Genomic DNA, 27,361 nt, shown 5'->3' with positions numbered 1-27,361 from the left:
TAATTTACTCAGTACCTATAGGCTATAATAGCCAATACTACATGATTATATCACAATATAATACATTTATCAGTGTTCTATAATTACATACAAATAAAAATTAAAAAACAATTGATAATTGATAACACTATCCTACTAACAGCAGTTAGCCTACTTTAATTCAACCGGCGAATGACAAACCAATCCTCCCCACTATATCTAACCTTAAATATGGTGAAAGGCCTTTACAGCTTTGTTGCCAATTTACAAATTAGAAAAAAAATTACTTTTTTTGTTTTAAATCCGTTTGTTATGGTGTAATATATTTTTATAATTATTTGTTATGATTCTAAGTGCATTGTAATTAGTTATTCGATTATATTCCGTGCATGATGTTACCTAACGACCAGGTAAATTAAATATATTTAGATAATACAAAATTTATATAATTTATATATATATTTTCATAGATGTATCAAATTATTTAATTTAATTTACACCTTTAGTTTGTCTTATAAAAATACACTTTATACTTTATGTAATTTAAATAAATGTATTTATTTATTTTTACTGTCCAACAGGGCAACTGCAGTCCTGCGATTAATAAAAAAACAACTGACGGTGATAATAATGCTTTAGAAAATGGTCAATCAATTACTAATCCTGGAGCAAAAAAGACATGGTCCGAAATTCGACAAACAGTGTGTGACTTTCGCCATCGTCTTTCTACTGTATCAGTGATGTCTATCTCGCATGTGTCATTTAGACGGTTACAAAATGGAAAAACAAGGGTATATTTTCTTAGTGCTCCTGTAAATGAATTTGAAACTCTTCTCTATGTTGATTTACCAAATCAAAGTGTTGCTGGTCAACTACCGTGGCAACCTTTAATTGAATCCAATTTCCCAAGTGTAATAATGAGTGGTCGATATTCACGAGAAGAGCAACTATTATCTGAAAGAAAACGATTGACAACATTTGGAATTACGTCCTATGAAATAAATAGTGAATCTGGCAGAATTGTTTTCCCTGCTGCTAGTACATTATTCCAATGTAATGATAATGAATACTCAGTAAGCAATTGTATAAACTTGTTTAAACTATTGTATTACATTAAATTATATTTAATAGACAAATTCATTATATCCAACTGAATTAAGAACAAATGCTTCTGGAGCTAAGCTTTCACCTCAAATTTGTCCTAATAATATTGATATTGTTGCATATGTTTGTAACTTTGATATTTGGGTAACTCATATAGCTACAGGTAAATTAATTATATTTGTATGAATTTTAAATTTGTTTAAACCTATTTATTTTCAGGAAGTACCAAAAGATTGACATATGCCCATAAAGGTGGGCGGTGTTTATCAGATGATCCATTGGCAGCAGGTGTACCTTCCTATGTAATGCAAGAAGAATTTAATCGTTATCATGGTTATTGGTGGCAACCCAAAAAACATAAAGGTAAATTTCAATGAAAATATTTTATTTTATTTATAATGTAAACAACATAATCTTATATTAATAGTTTGGTAAAAGAGTTTTAAAAAGTAAACTAATAAAATTAATTTTTTAGTTTTTTAAATTTTAAATTGCTTAATTTTGATATTTTTTATTAAACATACCATGCATATACAATTTGAAAAAGTTTTTTTTTAAACAATACCATAGAATGGTTTGAAATTATCTTAAATAATGATATTTTATCATGTTTCAATTTTATAAAAAAATGACATTGTTATTTTTATAAAAGTGCACTTACTATAGATATAAAATAAATAAATAATTTATATCATATATTTTAACTAATTTTTTAATTTTACTATATAATTCAAGTATAATATTTATTTTAGAAGTTAGTTATCAAACTCAAAACACTTCAAATCTTAAAAAATTTGTTCAGTTTAAAAATATGTTAAACTGGAGTTTAGATTTTTGTTACTGAAAATTTCAGTTTGACTCGTCCCTAATAAATTTATACTAACTAAATAATAATTTATACCAATTGACAGCTACATATCATACTTAAAATATTTTTAAAACTATTAAGTTATATTTGGTAAATATTATACTAGATAATTTGATCTCTTTTATGTATTGTTACTTATTTGTTGATTACTAAAAAAATAATCTACTAAAGAAGCAAGAAAATTTGCATTTCTACCCTTTTAATTACCATAATTTTGATTTTAATTTTATTCTATTTAGAAGACAATGTCTACAGGATTTTATATGAAGAAGTTGATGAAAGTGAAGTTAAAATATTTAATTTTCCATCATCGAATTCTGCTGGTAGTGGTGAAATTGAACAATATAGGTATGATAATTACTAATTGAACAATACATTTAATTATTTTGTGTTGAATAATGTAACCATATTTTTATAGATTTCCTAGAGCTGGTACTGCTAATTCTAAGTCTAACATAAAACTAGTAGAATTCCAACTAGATAGTGAATGTCAAATTATTAATATAAAAAATATGGAACTTCAGTATCCATTGGCTCATATGTTTCCTTGGATGGAGTACTTAGTTAGAGTTGGATGGACACCTAATGATGATTTGTTAGTACAACTTATTTATTCTGGCAAATTTTTAATTTAAGTCATTTTTGCTTAATCTTAATTTTAATATTTAATATATGTATTTTAAATCTTAAATACAATACTCTAAAACTGGGACAGAGTAGCTAAGGGACTAAGGCGTCAATTGTGACGCCATATCGTCGCCGATTTCAATCCTGGCTACAGGCGGCATAGCTCTCTGGGCAAGCAGCTGTCTAAGTGGCAAGGCCGCCATTCCCTAACTGGGCATGGCAGAAACTTACGGGTGCCCAACTAAAAATTCTTTCAAAAAGGCGTGTCTGAATTATAGGCCTTCGGACCTACACCCAAACATAAGCACCATACGAAAAAAAAATACTCTAAAATATTTAAGCTACTTTATGAATGTATGTTTTAAAAATCTGTGTTTTAGAATATGGCTTCAAGTTTTGGATCGAAGACAACAAAGACTTGAATTGATGATTCTATCTATTGATAATTTTGTTGAACACGCTTCTTCTAATATAATGAATTCATCACAGAACTCAACTTTTGTTCCACCTCAAGTTATATATTCACAGACTTCTAATGTCTGGGTCAATGTATGAAATATTTTTATATTGCTTCACCATTTCATTTTTAAACATTAAATATTAAATTATACATTATAGGTGCATGATCTATTATATATGTTCCCTATTACAAGTAGTAGCGAAGTAACTATGATTTGGGCTACAGAAGATACAGGATTTCGACATTTATACTTAATTACTAGTATAATAACAAAGGTATCCCATGAAAATGGTATACAAAATGTAGATCCCAGTGAAAGTAAATAATTTAAATCATCTACATTACATTTATGTGTTTTTTTAACTCTGCATTTAATTATTTATTAGACAACATGATGATGTCTAAACTAGCATTAACCAGTGGAAACTGGGAAGTATGCGGTAAAGGACTTTGGGTTGATTTAAAGTATCAAATTGTGTATTTTATGGCTGTCAGAGAGTCACCTTTAGAAAAACATTTATATGCAGTATCATTAAAGAGTCCTGGAAACATTAAACTGCTCACTAAACCAGGCTATTCTTATGAAATTGATATTGATAAGGTAACTAAATGAACAATGAGTTAATTATATCATAAGGAAATAGAATATATCTTGTTCAATATCAATTTAATTTTAAAACTATATTATTGTAAAATTATTCTTGTTCATTCAGAATTGTGAAATTTGTGTGGCTGTCTATAGTAATATAAGGAAACCTCCTTCTTGTCAAGTTTTTCGAATAGAACATAATGATATGACTGTTGATGGTATACATTTACTATCAGTTGGATTTTTAGTGGAAAATTCAGGTAAATATTTTTCTAATTTTTAAATTAAATTTTTATTTTTAATAATATTTTCTTTTTAAATCCAGAAATTAATAGTGTTCTTCAGAGCCCTACTTTAGTTACACACCAAATTAGTTCTGGAGATGTATTATTTGCTATGGTGTTCAAACCACATAATTTTGTACCCGGTCAAAAATATCCTACTATTCTTCATGTTTATGGTGGACCTGAAGTACAACTTGTAACTAATACATTTAAGGTAAATTTATATTTTATTAATAATTATTAGTTAATTAAATGTATATTTTTATCGTAGGGTGCACGGCATATCAGAATGCATATGTTAGCATCTCAAGGCTATGTAGTCATTGCAATTGATTCTCGAGGCTCAAGACATAGAGGTTTAATTTTTGAAAGTCATTTAAAAGGAAGATTAGTAAGTACCTATCATATTAAAATATTTTATGAACAATTATTAAATTTTATTTATGATTAAAGGGCACTGTAGAACTTTCAGATCAAATAGAAGTTCTTCAGTGGTTAGCTGAATACCTTGGATATATAGATATGAATCGGTTAGCAATACACGGATGGTCATATGGAGGGTATCTAAGTCTTATGGGACTTGCTACTTTTTCAAATATTTTCAAAGTAAATTGTGTATTAAATTGAACAGTAGACATTTGTTAATTATATATCAAATAGTACTTATATTAATTGTGCTTATTTCAGTTAGCTATTGCTGGAGCACCTGTAACATCATGGGCAATGTATGATACTGGGTATACAGAACGGTACATGGATTTGCCACAATACAATTCTGTTGGGTATATGAATGGTTCTGTCTTAAGTTATGTCAGTCGTTTACCAGATGAGTAAGTTTTTCTGAAATATGTTAAAGTATTATTTTATACAAATTAATTTTCCAGGGAAAACAGATTATTGATTATACACGGACTAATTGATGAGAATGTTCATTTCTCTCATACTAGTTTACTGATTAACACACTTGTAAAATATGGAAAACCTTATCAACTTCAGGTATGTTTTATATCTTAAGGCTTTTATTTATATTGTAAAAACTTGATTGTCTGATAAATTTAGTAGTCTATAGACAGTATATTAATCAATTAATTGTAAGTTGTAAAGGGTAGTGAAACCAGACGGATACACATTTGAATAAAAGAAATACATTCTAGCAATCATTTAAATTTTGAAAGGACATTAGTCTTTACTCTGTAATTATTTTGTTTTTGAAAAATTATGTATACCACGATTATTGATAAAAATTTAACTTTTTTTTAAAGATTTCATGATAATGTAAAAAATTATTTAAATAGCTATTATAATAATTAAGTACAAACTATACCTATAAAATATTGACTTAGTAGATAAAAAAAATTAAACTTATATTTTGTTAACTATCTTATGTCTTTGTTTAAAATTCAAATTGAAAATATTATTTACTCTCAAAATACAAATACTGATTTCACTTATAAATTTATTTAATTTTATTAAATTGTTCTCTTTCTAAACACCAATTTTTTATTGTAACTACTAAGTAAAGATTGAATAACAAAATGTAAAAATATATTGGTTGTGTAAGTACTCTCAAAAAACTTTCAGTTATCCAAATGACATCTGGTCTAAAAAATTTTCACATTCTAGATTCTACTGAAAATATTATTTAAAATAATATTTTTATTAACTTATTATTTATTTCACAATTTTATCCAAACATATTTTTTTATGGTAAAGGTCTTATCTCAAACTTCCCTTAAGAAGGACAACCTTGAAAGAAAAATCCTGTTAGGCTTTGGTAGAAAAAAAAAACTTAAAAATTTCTTTGATAAAACTCCATCCAATCTAACTCTATTAGCTTAAATTAGTTTTAAAACCATTACTTAAATACTTAAAAAACATTAGGTTTTATTTTTTTATTTTTATAATATTCTTAAAATTCAACATTGATGATTACCTTCCTAATTCCATTCTTTTTAATAATTTAAAATTATCTAATAAAGTTTTATGTTTTATTTTTACTTCTAGATCTATCCAAATGAAAGACATAGCTTAAGAAGTTTAGATGCAACAAAACATTATGATACTACATTTTTATCATTTTTACAAAACTATTTATAACCTTTTACTTGAAAATATATTGTTTTTTTTTATTATTATAATTATTATTTTGTTTACAAAATTAATTTATTGTTAAATCTAGTTAATTTTTATCAAAGCACATATTTACAAAACAAAAAAATATTAAAAAACAACTATTAAAACTTTTGTAATCAAGTCTATATAAAAATTCATTGCTGTATAATAATAGATTATATTAAAATTATAAATTTAAATAATTATTGTACATTTTTAATATATAGATACTATAATTTTATACTACCATTTTGTATTGTACTTAAAATTAAATAATTCAGAATTTTTACTGTGATTTTGTTATATTTAAATTATTATTAATTGAATACAGCTATTGTAAATAACTTCAAAAAAAAATTGTAATTATTGTTTACTAAATTAACATAATTCTTTGTATTATGTTAAATTAATATTAGTAAATAATTTTGTGAAATTGTAAACCTAGCCAACTTTATTAGGGGCTTATTTAGTAATTTAATTAAATTTCATGATACAAATATCAAACATGGTTTTATATTGTATAAAAAAAAAAACATAATTTTTGGTAAATTATTAATAATAATACTCTAAACAAAATATTTCAGAAAATTACAAAAACAGGTAAATTAGAGTAAGTCACTTATTAAAACTCGGGGAGAATAAAATTTATAATTTTTTGAATTATGACATTCATTGAAATTAAATTTCATGAAACAATATTTAAAATTTAATGAATATATTCATATTAATTATACTATAATTCATGTTTAATACTTACCAACTGTAGAGTTTGAGTAGCCAATATTTGAATACTTTAATGTCTAAATGATGTTAATGAAAAATAATTTCATACAATTTGAATATTCAATTATTATTCATAACAATTATGTATAATGTCTTTTATTAAAAGATATAATAAAGTTCCTATTTAATAAAATACATGACTAAGTAATATTTTATTACTAAAATAGTAATATATACCCCATACAGATTAATACAGTTTTAATTATGATAATGACAAATCATATTCTTATTTTAATAAGGTTATAACTTATAACATTTATAATATAATTAGTTAGCCATAAATTTTTATTTTTTCAAAAACTACAGAGAAATTCTTAAAATTAAGATTAAAATCAAATTTTTATCTGATATGTTAGATTTATGGAAATCAAGTAATACATGCAGAATTTTAAATGATCGAGATAAAATCCAATTTATAAAAAATCTTGATAAAAATTAATTTTTATAATCAGCCAACAAATAATTCATAGTCATATATTATCTAGCTAAGGTATAAAATAAAAATAATTTGTTTTACAATATTTTTTTTTTCAATACTTATCATGTTTTTAAGCAGAAAATTTACCACAATCATTTCTATGGTCCGTGATTTCTGTTTTGTCGTTACCTATCCGGACATGACTTATGCTTATACGCACATAAACCACCATTATTCTGTACTTAACAATAATTAAACTTGTAATGTTAATTTAAAACTAATTTTTACTGTTTTATCTTATTAAAGTTAATCTTTTTACATTTTCCAACACTAGCTATCCATAGAAATAAATGGAGTTCTGCATCAATCAGTCTCCAGTATCTCCATCGTTCAAAACAGATTTTCGTATAGCTATATAGGTAGGTACGTTGAACGTTCCAACAATAATATTCATCAATGAATTTATATACTTATTAATTATTATATTAATATTAAGTTAATAACGTAATTCACATTTACCCACGTAATACATACTTTATCAACACAGTAACACGTCATCATCATGTATCTAACCTACCTACGTATTTTGTAAACGTTGCGTAAGATAATCTGACAATAACTGCTATATTAATCTATAATCTGCTAATAAAATATATCGACCTTTATTGTTGTTTTCGAGTTTCAACAAGTTATTGAAATACTTACTTAGTGGTTTTGTAATAAATAATAATATTATTTAAAAACAATTAAAATATATCTACCTACTGTAATATTATAAATTATAGGTAAATCGTATATACATATTTCGGTAGGTACTTTTAAATTATATTCTATAGATATTAGATAGGTCGTAACTCGTAAGTACCTTATAAGTATAATAACTAGGGCTGGGATTTTGATGCAAAGGCATATTTTTTTTTCTGGTGTCTGTAAGTATAAAGTATGTTTTGGGTGATAAATACTGATTATTTTAAAGTAATATTCTTTTTGCTTTTTTTTTTTTTGAAAAAAATTAACCTTAAATGCATTTTTAAGACATTTTTTGACGATTTTAGGAGTGTATTTTTCACAATTTGTTCATAAAATAAACAAAAATTATTGAGGTTAATAAGAAACTTTCGGCAAACTACCAATGGTACGAATAATAAATTATATAGCATGACAATTTATCGTCAATAACAATTTTTTTTTTAAATTATTATTTTAGAATGAATAATTAAGAAAACAGAAGTACAACAGAACTAAAGAAGTAACAACGGGACAATACTATATAAAAATAATAATAATACACACAGTAGGTAGCATCGTTTTAAATTTTTTTTCCATTTTTAAGTTATAATAAATATAATTTAAATGCAGTTTTTGAAGTCATTTTTGCATTATTTTATTGGATTTTTTAGAAAATTAAAACCTCAGTCCTAATTATAACATAATAGTAGCCAGTAGGTAATTTGTACGTACATTAAACGTATTAAAAATTAATAAAACTATCTAATTATCAAAATGTTTTAAATATCATTGAATTTTTAAACATTAAGAATTAGGATGAGTTCTAAAACGTTAAAAAATATAATTTTACTAAATTAGGACAAACAAGTTTAGTGGTTTGTCCGCAGGGTATAAATTGAGGTCTTAAAAGTTGGAGTCCAAATTGATTTATTGAGTAAGTCCAATGACAAACGAAATAAAAATTCATGAAAAAATATTAGGTTTCGATAAAAATATAAAAAAAAATATGAAGTAAAAAATAAGGATAACGCATTGAATTGAATCCTACAAATACTTTTGGGTTAATGGGTTATCGGAATTGAGTCTCATCAGTCTATTAGCGTTACCCAGGAGACGCCACGTGGAAGTTAGCTGAGTAGTTTCCCAAAAAAATTTCTAACATAATATAAAAAAAAAACATTTACACAAGTTTTTACAACATGTCTATGTTAAACCTCGCCTTGCAACATTTTATAAAATTGAAACTTCAAACCTTTAATAATTGTTTTTAGTTTTTCACTAATTATACACTCCATTTTTCACTTGTAATAATTTGATAATTAAGTAAGTATTAACTAATTGTGTATTTACGAAGTTTTCGGCACGACTGGTTGATTTTGAACGAGTTTATACTACCGGGCCGTTAACGAATATCCGTTATCGTTGCGTATCCGGTATAATATGATATGATGTGCAATATAGGTAATTATGACATTTTATCTATACAAACTCAATTTAAATACATAAAAGTAGCATGGACTCAATTCAATATCACCGAAAAAAAAATCAAGAAAAAATCATGATATAGGAAATTATAAGTAAGGAACTAACCAATGCCGGATTCATACAAAATAAAAGGGTCAAAAATACAAAAAAAATTACGTAGCCGAAGATTTAAATATTTTATTAACTAGGATAAAATTAAAAGTAAAAAGGGGTACGTAAAAATATTATTTTTTTTAAAAGCACTATTCTCTAATTCAAGCCTTGTTAGTTGTTACTATTGACTATAGAACAGACTAAAAATAATCTATTCTATAATCAACGCTGTTTCTAACAAACTCTATTAATATGCATAATTCACCTGCTACTAGTATACTTATAGTATAATAATATAGTTAATATACTTATAGTATAAGTATCAGGGCCGTCTTAAGGAATGTTGCACCCCCGGGCACAACATTTATGGCGCTCTATTTTAACATATATTATTTTTTTATAACAAAGTATCTAGTGGTGGCCAAATATTTTTTTTCCACTGGGGGCTATAAAATAAATTCATTTTTATGTTTCCTCATCTCATTGACAATATAATTCGTAGTTAATTTTTAGAAATTTGAACTAGGTATGCGTTCACTATACATTTTTAATAGCAGATTATATAGTCTATATATAGTACCTACCTACTAAACATAAGTAAATAATAAATATAAGTAACAATCTTCCGACTTAAGTATTATCTACCTACTATCTACTTTAATGTTTTTAATAAATAATAATGAATGATATATACAAATATGCAATTAATAATAATAAATAATATGATTTATTCTGAAATTTATTCTTTGTTGAAAATCAGCAAATGATCAACCCTATGATATCTTTATATTTTATTTATTTTGTTATTCCGGTTTCAATATTTAAAATTGCAAGAGCGTTTAATCTCTTTTTAGATAGGTATTTTTGATCTTAAATATGTTTTATACGTCGTAGAGTTTAAAATTACCAATCAGAGATACAATTTTAACAAGGAGTACATAAAAACATCTGTAAAACAATACTTACATATAGTCACTCGCATACAGGTAATGTTCTCAGATTCTTCTGTTTTTAAGAACATAAAAATAGCAATTAAAGTTAATAGAGAATTTATTATGATTTGAACATAGCTTTAAAATAAAACACATTAGTTGTCAATAAATTTTTCATCTAAATCTTTTTTATACATTCAGCACAAGTGTTCAGCTAAACTATACGGACTTCTGATGATTTTATCTTTAAAAATGTTAAACATAAAACAACACTATTCTTTGTTATAACTTCTAGCATTATTATGAGCTCATTTTCGACTTATTAATTTTTCTATTATAGAATCACAAAATATGTATTTACTTTGAATTCCAAACCACCTGTTAAATTGATTTCATTTTCATTAGTATTAGATTTAGATATGTACTTAGTTGTTTCATTATGTTTTAACCTTTTTTTATGTTTATACATAATTTCTTAACCATTTTCAGATTATTTATCATGACTAGTTAATAGTTCTTCATAATATTGAAACATATCATCAAAGTGGAGATTTATACAACATATTTTATTAATTGCTCTACATTCTATTTTAAAACCCACCGTACTAATTATGGATATAATAATCCCTTAGAAAGAATTCTGAGGATGGGAAATCTGGAATTTATTTCTTTAATTTGTAAGTATCAACTGTATATTTATGAGTTAATGGTTAATTAAATTCTTATATATTATAAGTTCTTAATCGTAATTTAATAAATCCTATTTTAAGTTAATATTTATATAAGTACCTATAGAACGTATGTCATATGTTATTGTATATATATTATGCTGTAATGAAGCCATTTTTGGCGTTTATCTAAATAAACAAATAAAATAAACAATGATCATACACTGTACGTACATCAATATTGACTGATGATAAATATAATTTACTAACCATGATGAATCGCTAAAGTAAATTATTTAGAAATAGTAACTTACAGATAAATTCAAAACAGTTCATTAATCTAAGTAAGCCTTGAGCTTCATTATGAGTGTTAGATTTTTTATTTATATTGTTTGATATTATGTCATTATTTAACACTATCCTAATTTTAGTTTAAAGCTTAACATGTTTTTAATCTCGAGCAGATCATCTTGTTTTGGAAAGATTTTTCAAAGTTGGTTTATTTTAAGTAAGTTCTAACAATGGATAAATGTGGGAAAAATGTATAAATATTTTGAATAAAATTTAAAAATGTATTAACTTCCTTGCATGCAGCACAATTTGCTGCACATAGGTTAGATTAAACTAAATTGAAGGAATGTATGTATATGTGAATAAAAAAAAAAAAGATAAATTTATAATAAATCTTTCTTTTTACAAAGAAAAAATTTATTTTTTGTTTATTTTTCCTGTGATAATTTTGCCATGCCCGGAATAATTACCTATTGGCCCCTTCTTAAAAACAACCCTGCCAAGTACTTTTATAATTATCAATGTATTGTAATAATATTATTTAATATGCGTGTCAACTATCAACTCTTAATTCCTATTTCCTAATAATATTAACTATTATAATTAATAAATACCTATTAATCATCAATATATTTATAACAGCCATAGATATTTTATAGTTTATTAGTGCGATACTTAGCCAATTCAAAATAGTGTAATTATGGATTAATCACTGATTAAGTACCTATAGTGTATTTAATCTATGATATAATAATTGTTTATTGAATGTAATGATTAATGATCACTACGGTCCATGGTTAAAAATTAAAATATAATTAAGTATGTTAGCAAACAATACGTTTATGTGCAACGTGCAACCTTGACAAGCTGACGTCACGCTGCAAAGTACTTAGGTACCTTAAAAAATCTTATAAGAAACGTATTGGTATTTTTATCAGATAAGATTAGGCTTTAGTATAAGTATTGTTTATAAGTTTTGCTGGTACTACTTTAATATTTTTGATTTGAGACACGAGCATGATTATAATTTATAACATTATTTACTTAGGTTAGGTGTAGGTATTAGGTAATACTTGTCTTAAATATTTTAGACGTGAGTATGATCACTAAGATTACAATCTATAAATTTTAAAATAAACATATCTACTTAAGTAATTACATCACAAAATTAATTCTGTGATAGATAGTATAGAATATTTTCTCAGAAGAGCTTAGCCCTTAGGCATATGTTATTGTTTAGAGATAATTTTTAAACAATGTCTCTAGTCTTCTAAGTAATTTAACTTTCTTTGGGCGAGGTATTAGATACTAGTATTATGCATTTATGATATTCAATGAATCGTCTAAATCATATGAATAAAATTCATAGACGACTTTAAAGCTTAAAAGTCCATGATATTATGATAAAAAGTAATAACAAAATTAACTAATAATTTTATGTTATTGAAGATAAGAGAAATTCAAGGTATCGCAGGATGCTGTAAAAAATAAATATTGCAACTATAATCGCGTATTCCCATGGATTACGTTGTGTTTATTGTTATCATTATTCATTTGTATGTTTTCAATTCGTAATCAGTAATCACATTAATAATAATATTAATAGTATTAATACATTTATCATTATTAAATTATACATAATTCATTCGTCATTAATCATTAGTAATGACGTACTTATTATTAACTATATAGAATCTTAACTACTTAAGAAGTATAAAAACATTATTTTGTACTTAATTTTCTTCGGAAACATATTTAATTATTTCTATGCTTATTTCTTGCAGTGTATCTTAATTATACTTTTAATTTATGGTTTAGTTCAAATTTGAATTACAAAGTTTTTATTGTGTGTAGAATTTGAATTAAATGAATATAATACCAGAAATTTGAAAATGTCTGACATAAATGAAAATAAAGATGATATTTCATCCAGTAATGTTATAAATGAAAACTTACATCCACAAATTAATACTACAGGTAAGTATTTTACAAGCCTAATTATTAATAGGTATTTATCTTGATAAAAAATCACGACTGCTTTTTCTTCGTTGACATCTTATAATACTCCAAATTAAAAATATAATAAGAAGTAATAAAACTATTGCTGATAGAACTATTAATGCAATTTCTGCAATATTTAAGTATTCTGTAACATAAAATGTAATTCATGGTATTCAAATTGTACTGTACAGATAAAAGTAAATTTTACAGAGTAAAATTTTAAACATCTGCTCTAGAGAATTTAGACTCAAAAAAAACTGAACCACTTAGTTATAAATAATTTCTAGCTTTTAAAGTTAATATCAGTAGCTACTAATAAGTGTTGAGTTTATGTACTTAGTATTATTATACTTACGTTTTTCTGCATCTATTGTTTTTTTCTGTGTATTGCCTCGTAGGTCTACAGCAATGATTTCAAATTTTGGAAAACAACATGTTGCTGTGTAATATATAACTACTGGTAATTTGGTCCCAATATTAAACTCATTACGAAACCGTATATTATTTGGTATTGATGATATCATAGCTAACCCTAAAATAAAAACAGTCTAATTTAAAAAATAAATACAGTATCCATCGTTCTATTCTAAAATCTATCATGAATTTAGTTTAGCTGTGTAATATGAAATTTTTTTTTTTACTTTTTTAATAGTAAAAAAAAAACCTTATTCATTAATGAATTATAAAATATTATATAAAATTCAAATTTCTTGATTATTTTTAATTATCACCTGAATGTTCATCTTGAATAGTTACTTCAATATTCCATTTTTCTGATGCACAAGTATGTGGAGTATCTGCAAAACGACAATCCCCATTAAATATATAATCGATTGTAGGACGTGTAGTATCTCCTGTCTGAAAATGTTTATATTAATTATTCATCAGTTAATGCAAATTTATATAAATATATATTATATTTATATTTTTATTAGATCTTACTAGTTTTCCGATGTAAAAATCAATTTTTATGGTTTCAAATTCTGGTTGAAGAACAGAAAATGTAATTTGGTCAGTTGATCCTTCTGGTCCCATTACCTCTAAAATTACCATCACATCAAATGGTGGACTATTTGGAGGTAGTATTACACTAAAGTATTAACATATATTATTGGTGTATTATAAATAAAGGATAATTTGTTATTATTATTAAAATTAATGGACATTTTGGTCATTAAAATTCATTGAAAATCATTGAAATTCTAGTATCCAACATTAATTTAGTATTTTACATTAATATTATTATATCAATTATTATAGTATGATATTATACATTTATCACTTACCTTGTAGGTAAAACTGATTTTATAAGACCCATTTGATCATAACAATGAAAGTTATATTCTAAAGGTATCCAACTTTTATGAATGATTCTAAAATATAACTTAACTGTTTCTCCTGACACTCCTGTTAAAATAGAATAAGGAGATAGTTCTAATCTAAAACTTTTACCTCCATCCATCATTTCATCTGACCATGATTTATCAGAAGCTTTATCTACAAAATATGATAATTAATAACATAGGATATTAATATTGCCACCATCTAACTTCTCTTACTAACGTATAACATACAACAATTTGTGTAAGCAGTTCCAATTTTGAGCTGTTTCTTGGTAAGTTTATTATAGTGAATTGACCTATTATCATTTTAAATTTTAGAACATTGTCTATATTCTCTTGTTGGATTTTTATGATATGTTAATTTTTAAAAGATAATTGAATATGTTAAATATTAATATTTAAAATTATTCATAACTCGTTGAAAAATTAAAAAATTGTAAAATTCAATAAAATAACATGGAATGTAATTCCTATTAAGTAAGGTTGATAGTAGGTCAATTTACTCTAGTATAAAATCTAACAAAAAAAAAAAAAAAATTAGAACTGCTGAATGTACATTTTAATACGGTTTGCATTAGTAAGATAAAAAAATTCATTGGGTATATCTTCTTGAAAAAATTAATTTTTAGAATTATATAATTTTAAAAATAATAGTCCCAAAATAAATATTTCTTTTAGTTGTTTTGAATTTTGTTCTTTTGACCCCCTTAAGTACCAACTACTTTTAATTTGCTACCAAAAACCACCCTCAAAATTAACAATCAAATATATTAAATGTAAAACTAAACACTCCTAAAAAAATTCTATCAATATAGGCTGTGTATGGTAATTTGTTTTTTAATTACAATAAAAAAATTGATTTTATTAAACATAGTTTTTATTTAAATATTTTTGTATTTTCACTAGAATCACTTTCTTTAACATTTAAGATATTAAAGCTTTTACTGATCCAAAAGATGAAACAGATACTCAAAAAAAAAAAAAAAAAATAAAAAAATATTGTTGTAAAATGTATAATTTAATTGCTCTACTCAGAATATTAAATGTATACTGTTATTCAAAATATTAAAAGACCAAAAAATGTTTTTTTTAATGGTTTTAAATTATGTAAAATGAATATTTTTTAAAACGTTAATATTTTTTTAATAAAATGAGAGAAAACTGTGTAATAATCATCTGGTAATATAATTTATGAAAAATAAAATCGGGCATAACAAGTAGGTATACTATATCAAATATTTTTTATAATTTAATGTTTGTGTATGTAATTTATAAGTTATTACGTAAAATTTAGAAGTACCAATGTTTACCTTCAAGTAATATGTAGATTGTAGAAATTATTAATATTTAATTGTTTACCTATTAATTTCTTTCATGGTAGGTAACATTATTTTATGAAATTGCAAAAGTGAATTTTGCTCAAGGTTATTGTCTTTTACATCATTAACCATCATATTTCCGTAACTAATCACACGTGATAAAAATATTATCAAAATACATGCTTATTAATATATGTTATTTAAGATATATTGTATATATCAGTTATATCAGTCTACCATTATATTTTCAACTTCATATTCCTTATTAAATATAAGGTATGTAATATTTATTTGACTTAAGTAACCAGATTTCCATTGTCTAAAATTGTATCTATAGTTGTAGTTAATGATTATAATCAAAGACATTTTATAATTTTCAGCATAAAAACGATCTAGTTTAGTCGTAAAACTGAATTTTAAGGATACTTAAAATAATTAAAAAAATTATTTTATTCTTATTTTTATGGAATTATGAAAAAATGTATTTTAATATATTTTAAATGCATTACTGAATATTTGTATGCACTATTTTTTAAAAATCAATAATAAACTGAATTAAAAAAAAAATATTAATCCTTTGTATTTTAAATTAACTGTGAAATGATAACACATTAAATCTTACATAACAGTTATCGCATTTTAAAGGTCAATAATTTGTGTTGTTTTTTTTTTTTTTTTGAGATAGCAGATTAATGTATATAGCAAACTAGAATCACTTATAATAATGATTAATTAATATACTTATTATGTTATCTAATTTCAATACTTTCAAGTATAAAGCGTTTTATAATTTCTCTATTTTTAAATTTAATAATAATATTTTATATTAGTTTAAATTACTTTTTTGTTGATTTTGTTCATCAATGGTTTTAATTTCTGAAACTTGATTCACAATTGCTAATGGTTTAGGCATTTTTTCTTTACAATTTTCACATTTACCATCTTTACACCATACTATTTCTACCTGAAATAAATATTTATTAGTATTGGTTCAGTTTAGCATTTACCATTGTAATATTCTGAAGCTACATTAGTATGGTTTTGTAGAAAAAAGTCTTCATTATTAAACATTGATTTTTCACCAAACAATAAAAATTGATTCTTTAAATGATTCAGAGTGTCTATTAATTTAGAATAATACTTTTGACTTTGCTCTTGTAATAGATTATCAGTTTTATGGTACTGAGACATCAGTTCGTTAAAATTTCTCAGAACTATATTATGAACCACATTATCTGTAAACAGGAAACGTGACTATTGAGTATAACAATTTTATACTTCGTAAAATATATCCAGGAAGTTTTTGATAACGTATTAGTTATTAAACTAACACATTTTGCTAGATAAGAAGTAATGTACAGGTTCACAGGATATTGTTATGTCATAAAAAATAAACAATGACTCATTTACACAAAAAAAACCAAAGTAATATATAATATATTATGTAGACGTAATTCAAACTTTAAAGTTTAAATCTTTTTATTATAATTTTTTTTTTTAACATGATTATATCAATATTGCATTTTTAATTCTTGATAATGACAATTATTTTCTTAATTTGTTTCTTTTTAGGCCTCTCAGTATATGTATTATTCAAATAATAAATATTTTCCTATGGAACTGATTACCATATAATATTTAAAAAAAATAAATAAAAATGTATTAAAAAGATATTTTTTAAGTTATACCCCTGTGAACCAATTAGGTAAATAAATAAAAATTTTAAATGATTTATTTTTTGTCAATTTATATATGAATGACATAAACAAATATATAAAAATAAATTGTTTCTTAAATAAAATATTTTATACCTTACAGTTTAACTTTTAAAAACCTCCAAATTATGTAAAATACAATGATTAATTTCTTTATCATGATAGTACTATGTTGTGTTTAGGAATGTCCATGGAGTTTAAAATTACCCCCATCTAAAAAAGTTATAATTATAGATTCATAATTCTTAAAATATAACAATCTTGTTTTTAATATAGTTTGAAAAATGTTAAAAAGTATAGGTATTGAGTAATGAATAATATCATAACACTTTTTGAAATACTCTCCTGAATAATTTTAAATATTATATGGTTTCGGGATTTTTATTTATAGATTTTTTCTGTTGTGATTTACTATATCCAATATTAATATGCAGTTACCATAAGTCCCAAATCTTGGAACTTATTAGTTCCTATTATTCTTATCTATTTTTATAATTAAATAAAAACAATTATTTTGTATCATATTTTTAAATTTAATTTAACGCTTTTAAATAGAGCTTAATCTAGAATATACATACCTTCTTTTTCATCTAGTCCAAATATAGTCACCAAAGTATCATCTGTTGTCAAAAATCCTGAATTTTCAAAAAAGTTATTCATACATTGCAAAGTTGATTTTTTCCAATCCGTTAAGATTTTTATATTATTAGCAATTATACATGGAACTGTACAATATAGTAAGAACAAATTCAGTAAATCCATTATGATATAGTAGTATAGTACAGAACCAATGGCTATTGAAGAATATTTAGACTTATTTTTTGCTTATATACTTCTATTAATTTTTATCTGTTTCAAATATTTATCTGTGAAGGATAGGTTTCCGATGAGCTATATCTAATATGTATCTTTCCTCATAAGAAGAAACCAAATATTTTTGTTTGATTTTAGATAAGAATACTACTAACCAATTCCAAGAATCTTTAACTTTTTCTCTATTACAACAAGGTATTAGTGAAGTGAATTTGGAAGAATCCCAATCCCAATGTTTAAGAACTGCAGGTGAACAACTTAAACAACATCTAAATAGTAATTCTGGATTTTCTAATCTCGATGAATATAATTCTCATATTGTACCACCAAAGAAAACATTGGGAAATATTCAACATAACATCATTACACCACATATAGGTTATTACATTATTATTATTATACATTTATATTAAAAATAATAAATTAAAATTCTATGGTTTTTATAGTTTAAAATTTATTTTAATATTTAGAAATATATTCAACATTTTTGTATCAATTTAACTATGTTGACAGATAATGCTGAACCATTAACTAGTAATGTTTTAAACAACCAAAATTATTCAACAGTTATAGAAACATCTAATATGGTTTTAAATAAACCATTTAAAACCAAGAGTGCTCCAGAAAATACATCAGAAGTAAAATATCGACAAATATAATTACTGTAAATTTAATAAATAATAGTGTTGAAAGTATAATTTTTACAGGATTTATTATTATATACTTACGAACCTATAAAATGGCATTGGTTCTATTGCAAATATGCTGTTAAAAATAAATGGGTTCCATTTAGTCAAAAAGATTCTGATGCAATTGAACAAGCTTTTATTTTAAGTAAGAATGTACTCAATATATTATTTAAATTCAAATATTTTAAATCGTTTTTATGTTAAATTTATTTTAGATGATCAATGTAATGAATCAGTTATAGCAACAGATGGTAGCCGATTTGATGTTTACTTGAATCAAAGAATTCGTAAACCAGTTTATTGGTCTGATAACACAACTAATGTTCGACGTTGTTCTTGGTTCCTTCGTAATAGCAATGGATCTAATTTTATTCCTTATGATGAAGCCACAGCTACTCTTTTAGAGGTAATGTTACATTATCACTTCTTGTAAATATGATATTAACAAAATAACTTATTCATATTTATACTTAGGAAGAATACAAAATCGCTTGGGAAAGTAATGAATGGGGACGTAGAGTTCCAGTTGGTAATTACGAAGAAGTAGTTTTTCATAGTCCTACAGCTATAATACATAATGGAGTATCTATAACACTTTTAAGCAATAGCGAAGAAACTCAAAGTTATCAAATGGATCAAGCAGCAAATATAGTAAGATAGTTAATATAATTTAAAACAATAGTTTTAGAATACTGTTTATTGAAAAATAATTTACAGTCTTCATTAAAACAATGCATAGTCAAACGAGGGTTTGAAGAATTTGTTATTCCTAGTGATGAACCATCAAAAGTAGATCATTTATTATTTATTGTACACGGAATTGGGTCCTACTGTGATTTAAAAATGAGACCAATTTATGAAGTTGGTATGTCATATTTCTCATAAAAGAAACATACCATTAATTAAACCTGAATAGTAAACTAAACTAGAAACTACAATTTTAAGCTGAGTCCTAATAGAGGCAAAAATTGCTGCGTCATTTTTGGATACCAAATTATAGCATTTTATATCTGGAAGGCAAGTGGTCTAGATCAAAAAAAACCTACAAAAGCTATGCTTTGTGAAAAAAGTTACCTCCATCTGGACCGGCTTTAGAAACTTTTAAAAAAATTTACATATTCATACATTGATAATTTATATTCTTTAATTGTATATTAATTTTTTAGTGGACGATTTTCGAAGTTTAGCTCTTCAGTTAACACAGTCACATTTTAAAACATCATGTCAATCAGAAAAAATTGGTAGAATTGAAGTATTACCAGTTTCTTGGCATTTAGCTTTGCATAGTGAAGATATTGATTGTAAACTCAAAAGAATTACATTACCATCAATCCCACGTCTCAGGAACTTTAGCAATGACACTATATTGGATGTTTTGTTTTATACAAGTCCCACATTTTGTCAAGTGATTTATTTGAAAAAAAAAAATAATAAAAATTGTTGTATTTATGTACAAGTTTATAATTTCAGACCATAATAAATGCTGTTGGAAATGAAATGAATCGAATGTATAGTCAGTATCTATTAAGAAATCCAAATTTTAATGGACATGTTTCAATAGGTGGTCACAGTCTTGGATCTTTAATTTCATTTGATTTACTTTGTAATCAGCAACCACCAAGTCCAGCAAAACAAACTGTAAGTGTGAAATATAACTATTGGACGTAAAATAAATAAAAACGTATTATTGTAAAATCAATACACATATATTATTTAATATTAAATACAGCATAAAGTATAATATATTTTTAAATAATTTACAACCTATATTTTATTTTATTATAATAATTAATAGGAATCATCTGTGGCATCAGTTGTTCATGAGCAAAAAACTAAATTAAGTCGTGGTACATCATATGTAACATTAGGAAAAGCGGGTACTGGACAACCATATATCACATATCCACAGCTAAAATTTCAACTCGATTACTTTTTTGGTTTTGGTTCACCTATTGGTAAATTGTTTAGCATTTAAGTACTCCATAACTAACTTATTACTGATTTTGTTTTAAATAATTTATTGCATAATTCAGGTATGTTTGTAACAGTACGAGGTATTGAAAGTTTAGGAGAAAATTTTAAATTTCCTACTTGCCCAGGATTTCTAAATATTTTTCACCCATATGATCCAGTAGCTTACCGTATTGAGCCATTAATTAATACTGCTTTTGAAAATATACCTCCTTTCCAAGTACCACATCACAAAGGGCGTAAAAGGATGCATTTAGGTAATTAAATATAAAAGTATTATGGTATATTTATATTATAACATCTTATATATTTAGAACTAAAAGATACTATGGCACATGTGGGAGCTGCTTTAAAAACACATCTTGTAAATTCTGTGAAAAATACGTGGAATACAGTTTATCAGTTGGCTATGTTTTCTAAAGGAACTTCAAATCGTTCAATGGAATATGACTCTAGGATAGTAAGTATATTCATTATCCGATTAATATTAATTTTGATTTTATGATGTATACAGTTTTATTATACTAATATTACACGAACTTTATCTTATTTTATTTTATTTAATATTTTTTATTTTAATACTCGATTGCTTTTAAATATTTAAAAATTTAAAATAGAGCTTAAATACTTAAAGATATCTTTTAACTTAAAATTTAAAGTTTAAAAAAACAATTGCTTATAAATTATAATTAAATATACAAATTAACATTTATACTTAGCATTAAGATTATTTATCATTGTTTTATGTATTTTCAATCAAGGTCTGATATTGTATATTTGATTTATAATATTTAATTATTAAAAATATTACTATTTTTATTAGAAATTAGATAAAAAATCACTTACTCAACAAGCAGATTCTACAAGTAACTCAAGTACGTTTCAGAGAACTTCTGAATACCAAAATATTAAACCTGGTATTCTAAATAAAGGAAATAGAGTTGATTTTGTTTTACAAGAAGCACCAATTGAAAGTTTTAATGAATATTTATTTGCTGTAGGCAGTCATTTATGTTATTGGTATGTAAATATTTTACAAATTAATTAAGCATATATATATATATTTGATAAATTAATTATATTTTAATTACAAAAATGTAAACATGTTTAAATTATTATTATACAGTTCAATATAGTATTTTTCAAAGTTTAAATAAACAACATGCAGTTTATGTGTTAGCATGTTGTTTCACTATGGCTAAGTGTTTAAACTTTAAAGTGAACATTCTTATTTTTAACCCTTTTCCATCAATGGAAAAATATTGAAAATGAAGTGTTTTCAGAGTTTTTTATTATGGATCTAAATCAGTGGTTCTCAACTTTTTTTTTGTTAACCGCACTTGTGGGTGATTTAAATCTCTGATCACCCTTCATACTATATTATGTATAAATTATTAATTTTTCAATAATTTCTCAGCACATCCAAAACCAGTTCATAAAACCCTACTGGTCTGTGACAACTGGTTGATAATCACTGGTCTAAATGATCCATTAGGCATAATTTATATCTTATTTATTTATCAATTCCGAGAGTGCTATATTTAAATAATTAAATTTGATCTCAAATAAAAGTATTAGTTTGATGCAACTAAGTGGAATTTTATAAAGTCATTGTTTTTTTTAATTTTTTTTAAGTTCATTGTACTCATTATTTATTTAAAAGATTAATTATTTTATGTTTTTATTTTTGTAGGGAATCTGAAGACACTATTTTGTTAGTCTTGAAAGAAATTTATTCAATACAGGGAGTATCGCCTGATAATCAAATTCAACATGCAATACTTCCATTTGATATTCATGATAGTGACAATTCTAATTATCCAACTAGTATGCAATTCGAGGAACCACCAGGATTTAACATGTCTTTTGGCTCATTGTCATCACTTTATGATGATAAGTGTTAATTTTAACAGTTATTGAAAAAATAATCTATAAAATAGTTGTAAAAATGTTATTTCGTGTAAAATTTAGATTAATTGAAAGACATTTTCTTTACTGTGAAACTGTGATATTTAATGTTTATTAGTTTATTACATTTATTTAAACTATGATCTATGAGGCAATATTAAAAATGCATAAATTTGTTAAATAAAAATATTTAAAAAATAATTGTATTGTTTTAATAAATTTTATTTTTTTTAAATCACTCTCTAAATTATTATGTTATACAGGGGACATCAAATGGTGGCCAAGAACACATTTAATCTGGCCTGCTGATAAGAAATTTATTTACATTTTACTTTCTATAAATAAATATTTACATTATGTTTTGATAAATCAATATTTAAATTCATATAGATATTAGATATGTATATTATATATTATTATATTTATTAGATATCATAATTCATATACCTAACTTACTTAGCCAACATTTTTTTTTATTTTTTAAAACTATTTACTAACTTATATCTATTCTATTCTATTAACAATATACTTAATTATAAGAATATTTTGCGAAAAATAGTAAAAAGTAATTTTCTTATCAAGTAAATAAATGCATTTTTTATCTGAAAAAAATCACGTGCCACACAATTCTATCAACAGGTAAATACTAAATAATAAAATAAAATAAATAGGCTGAAAAAAAAAAAGGTGGATTAATAAATACCGTTTTATTATACATTAAATGCTGAATGGGTCATTGTTATAATTTATAGGAACGTTAAATTTGAATTTAATGGTATTATATCGTTGTAGGTATACAAAAAACTATCAAGTAAAAGTGCCAGAAACTATCTCTCAAAGTAATGTTTTCTTAATATATTTATTAAATTCGTTTATCTTACTTTTAATGTTATAGTAGGTTGTTATATTTTTTTCCAAAAATATTGCATTTATTATTTTGTTATAATAATAAATTATAATACAGTCAACTTGCGATATAACGAAAATCTCGATACAAGGAATGAAATTAGCGGTCCCTTGAAAATATCGCGATATAACGAAAAAACGTAATATATTTTGGTCCTCTCGATATAGCGAAGCTTTTTTGATCAAAACTATCACGATGTAACGAATTTTTACAAGTTTGGAACTTGCTAATACGAATATTTAATTTTAATTAAGACATGTCTCTAGTATAAAACCCTATAAAAAATATATAAAAATAAATATGTTGCTATTTTAAAAATAATAAATGCGTACCTAAGTGTAATGCACAGCAATATTATTATATGAAAAGCAATATTGTTATTACAACATTTATAACATATTTTTTTTAGCAATATTATTACATATTTATAATGAAATTAAGCAATAAATACATACTTATATGACTTATGTAGGTATTTTATACATATGGATGCAATATGAAATAAAATTATAAAATAAATATGTACCTTATTGTTTTTATTGATTTAAATTTTGAATTTTTCTTAAAATCTAGTGATAAGAAATGTAATAGGTTATCTTGATATAACAAATTCCGATGTAAAGAACTTTCGATAAAACGAATTTTTTTCTCGGTCCCTTGAAATTCGTTATATCGCGAGTTGACTGTATTATCAATTTATTTGAAACACAATTTAATAATGTCTTCTTTCAGTGATTAGTTTCCGTAAAACAGTAAAAATAGATTTATAATACCTAAATTTAAATAATATTTTAATTATGAATCAAAAAAATTATTGCGGGTAGAAAAATTAAATTTCCCATGAATAATATTATTAAATAAAAACAAAATAAAAAACGTATCGTTATTTATAATGTACCTACTGGCTACTACCTACCTAAGTAATTTGTGGCTTGGTGTAACGCTGTTATTGACCTCAGTCACTAATGTGTTAAGAGGTCGGCTGATGTTGCTAACTCCTGGATTTTAAAATAAAAAATTAGAAGTTTTTATAAATATTAGAGCTTTTTTTCTCGTTGTAAGTATCAACATGAAAAAAAAAAAAATTGAGAAAACAATTTTATTATTTAAATTTTGTGATTTTTTATTTTAATGTTTATATTATTAATTAAATAGTAGAAAATATCAAATATTTCAAAAGATATTATAAAAATATAACTATTTAATTCAATATTATCTTTAAAACCAAGTGACTAAAATTAAACAGATTTAATTCAACAATTTTCGATAATTTTTATTTATATATGCCACAATAGTCTTTGGTTCAATAACAAATATTTATTAACTATAAAATTAATAATATATTCATTTTTGATGACAATTTTAAATATTTATAATCAATTTTTTCATTAACAATTAATATTTCCAAAATGAGAATAATATTAATATAGCCATGATTTGCACATATGTCACAACATATATAAATACATAAATAAATTTACTTAAAATAATATAAAAACAATAATATAACAAAAATGTAAATCATATTTTTTCTTTAGTGTTCTTTAATGTTTTCCTTAACAAAAACCAGGGTTGCAATAATAAAATGCCTCCAATGCAATATGTAATCCTTGGACCAACTGACCAATATACTAAAATACAAACAAATAAATATAATTAATTACAATTCAAATTAAAAAATACTTAAAAATTATAAAAACTAACATATTGAAGCAAAAACTGGTCCTACAGCTCTAGCTAAAGCGCCTAAAGAACGGAATGTACCCATAGCTTTGCCTTTATGAGCATTAGATCCAAAATGTGAAGCTAATGTAGTCATACACGGAACAACAATAGAAGTAGCTAAAAAAAAAAAATATAATTTATTAAAAAGTTAAATAATCTTAAGAAATATAAGTTATTTCTTACAAACAGCATAAAGAAATAAACCAAAAATTAAAAGAGGAGGAGATTCAGCCATTCCAACACATATGAACGATGGAACTATGAGTAAAAGTCCCTACAATAATAAACAATACATTTTAAAAGCATTTAATATTTCTAGTTAAATTAAAATTAAAATTTTTTACCAAGGTGGCAGTTTTAGCTGTGTGTGTTGGAGGTATTCTTCGAACCCATCCACCCTGTAAAATAGCCATGGTAATACCAATACCAAAAAACATCCAACCTTGTTGCATTGAAGTATATCCAAATTTGTTATGTGTCAAAAATGTTAGTGTAAATTCTAAGCCAGAATATAAGAATAAATATATAAAATAGACAGTACCCAAAGTACGTAACTTCTTAATATCTAAAAATTAAAAAACAAAAAAAAAATATAAATATATATGTGTATGTGTGTGTGTATAATTGGTTATTGATGAAAGAATTAAGTTAATAATTATTACCTTCAGATGGAACAACACCATTTAAAAGTTTAAATTTGAATAAATCTATTACATTAATGTAAGTAAATGCTTCTGATAATTTTCCAGCAACCGAAGAAGCTCTATTTTTCTAGAATAATAGAATAAACAAAAATCTCAGCATACAATTTTAAATTAATATTTAAAAAAAAATATATTCATTACTTTTGGAAGTGATTCTTTAAATACAAATGTTATAAATATTATATTAATAATAGTTAAAACAACTGCGAGTAAAGCAGGTTGAACAAACCAATCCCCTTCTTGACCATGAGACCATTTAGCATATGCTGCTCCTATCATAGGGCCAAATACAAATCCCACTGAAAATGCTATTCCAATCATTGCCTAAAAAAGTAAAAATTAAAAAAAAAAAATAGAAGTTATAATACAAGTAATTTTTATATTATGTTAATTATATATTTATATCTTTTGAAAAAAAATATGAGAATAATGTATAAATATAAAATTACAATTCTATAATTATTTTATTTAATTTATTTTTATTATTATATTATTCAATATTTTAGATAAAACAATGCAAACAATAAACTATAATACATAAACCACTTAACCACTAATAATTGTAACCCAAGTTGTTATCGTTATAGCTTAAAATAAAGTTTAAACATATTTATTTTAAAAAATTTAAAAAGTTTTTTAACAAAATTATTTAAACTGAAAAAATGTATTTACCATTCCTCTTCCACGTTTTTCTGGTACATATACATCTGTAACAATAGCCATTGATAAACTAACATTGCCTTTACTGAGGCCACCAATAATACGAGACCAAACAAATAAAGAAAATGTTGTTGCTTTTGACCAAATTATGTAAGAAGATAAAATACCTACCTAAAATAAATAT

At 24.1% G+C, this 27,361-nt stretch overlaps 4 protein-coding genes across 8 annotated transcripts in view; 2 read left to right on the top strand and 2 right to left on the bottom strand.

The window, feature by feature from the left end:
- Positions 1-225: 225 nt before the first annotated feature.
- LOC112593750 (dipeptidyl peptidase 9) lies at positions 226-6,028 on the top strand. The gene is made up of 16 exons (XM_025338276.1): positions 226-389; positions 561-1,052; positions 1,111-1,246; positions 1,303-1,446; positions 2,191-2,299; positions 2,370-2,546; positions 2,959-3,127; positions 3,197-3,356; positions 3,425-3,639; positions 3,752-3,887; positions 3,953-4,125; positions 4,183-4,302; positions 4,365-4,517; positions 4,599-4,741; positions 4,796-4,907; positions 5,916-6,028. The coding sequence occupies exons 1-16, from the start codon at positions 369-371 to the stop codon at positions 6,006-6,008; spliced, it is 2,553 nt and encodes an 850-aa protein (XP_025194061.1). The 5' UTR covers positions 226-368; the 3' UTR covers positions 6,009-6,028.
- Positions 6,029-13,300: 7,272 nt separating this feature from the next.
- LOC112593638 (phospholipase DDHD2-like) lies at positions 13,301-23,344 on the top strand. 5 transcript variants are annotated; one of them, XM_025338134.1, is made up of 14 exons: positions 13,301-13,399; positions 18,752-18,991; positions 19,127-19,251; positions 19,321-19,447; positions 19,518-19,708; positions 19,777-19,953; positions 20,020-20,167; positions 20,469-20,707; positions 20,773-20,940; positions 21,098-21,257; positions 21,336-21,530; positions 21,588-21,733; positions 22,097-22,293; positions 22,967-23,344. In XM_025338134.1, exons 1-14 carry the CDS (start codon positions 13,315-13,317, stop codon positions 23,175-23,177), a joined length of 2,409 nt encoding a protein of 802 aa, XP_025193919.1. In that variant the 5' UTR covers positions 13,301-13,314; the 3' UTR covers positions 23,178-23,344. The 5 variants fall into 5 exon arrangements, with proteins under 5 accessions (XP_025193919.1, XP_025193921.1, XP_025193924.1 ...); XM_025338138.1 differs by lacking the exon at positions 13,301-13,399 and adding an exon at positions 14,476-14,502; XM_025338137.1 differs by lacking the exon at positions 13,301-13,399 and adding an exon at positions 14,995-15,038.
- On the bottom strand, positions 13,417-18,721 carry LOC112593639. Its single transcript, XM_025338140.1, has 8 exons — positions 18,379-18,721; positions 17,115-17,320; positions 16,926-17,049; positions 14,710-14,920; positions 14,366-14,513; positions 14,155-14,281; positions 13,779-13,955; positions 13,417-13,568 (listed from the first exon to the last, which is right to left on the bottom strand). The coding sequence occupies exons 1-8, from the start codon at positions 18,560-18,562 to the stop codon at positions 13,435-13,437; spliced, it is 1,311 nt and encodes a 436-aa protein (XP_025193925.1). The 5' UTR covers positions 18,563-18,721; the 3' UTR covers positions 13,417-13,434.
- A 2,149-nt stretch (positions 23,345-25,493) lies between the features above and the next one.
- LOC112593620 (major facilitator superfamily domain-containing protein 10-like) overlaps positions 25,494-27,361 on the bottom strand; it is a 2,703-nt gene continuing 835 nt past the window's right edge. Inside the window, exons 3-9 of the mRNA XM_025338104.1 lie at positions 27,190-27,348; positions 26,659-26,841; positions 26,476-26,584; positions 26,158-26,378; positions 25,997-26,087; positions 25,793-25,930; positions 25,494-25,719 (exon numbers count right to left, since the gene is read on the bottom strand). Coding sequence (XP_025193889.1) covers positions 25,610-25,719; positions 25,793-25,930; positions 25,997-26,087; positions 26,158-26,378; positions 26,476-26,584; positions 26,659-26,841; positions 27,190-27,348 — 1,011 coding nt within the window. The 3' untranslated portion in view covers positions 25,494-25,609. The remainder of the gene's footprint in view (positions 25,720-25,792; positions 25,931-25,996; positions 26,088-26,157; positions 26,379-26,475; positions 26,585-26,658; positions 26,842-27,189; positions 27,349-27,361) is intronic.

The sequence above is a fragment of the Melanaphis sacchari genome, unplaced genomic scaffold, assembly GCF_002803265.2.
Source record: "Melanaphis sacchari strain LSU unplaced genomic scaffold, SCAv2.0 Contig20_pilon_pilon, whole genome shotgun sequence".
Classification (NCBI taxonomy): Eukaryota; Metazoa; Arthropoda; class Insecta; order Hemiptera; family Aphididae; genus Melanaphis; species Melanaphis sacchari.
The sequence above is the reverse complement of the archived record's forward strand: the minus strand, read 5'-3'. Positions and strand labels throughout refer to the sequence as shown.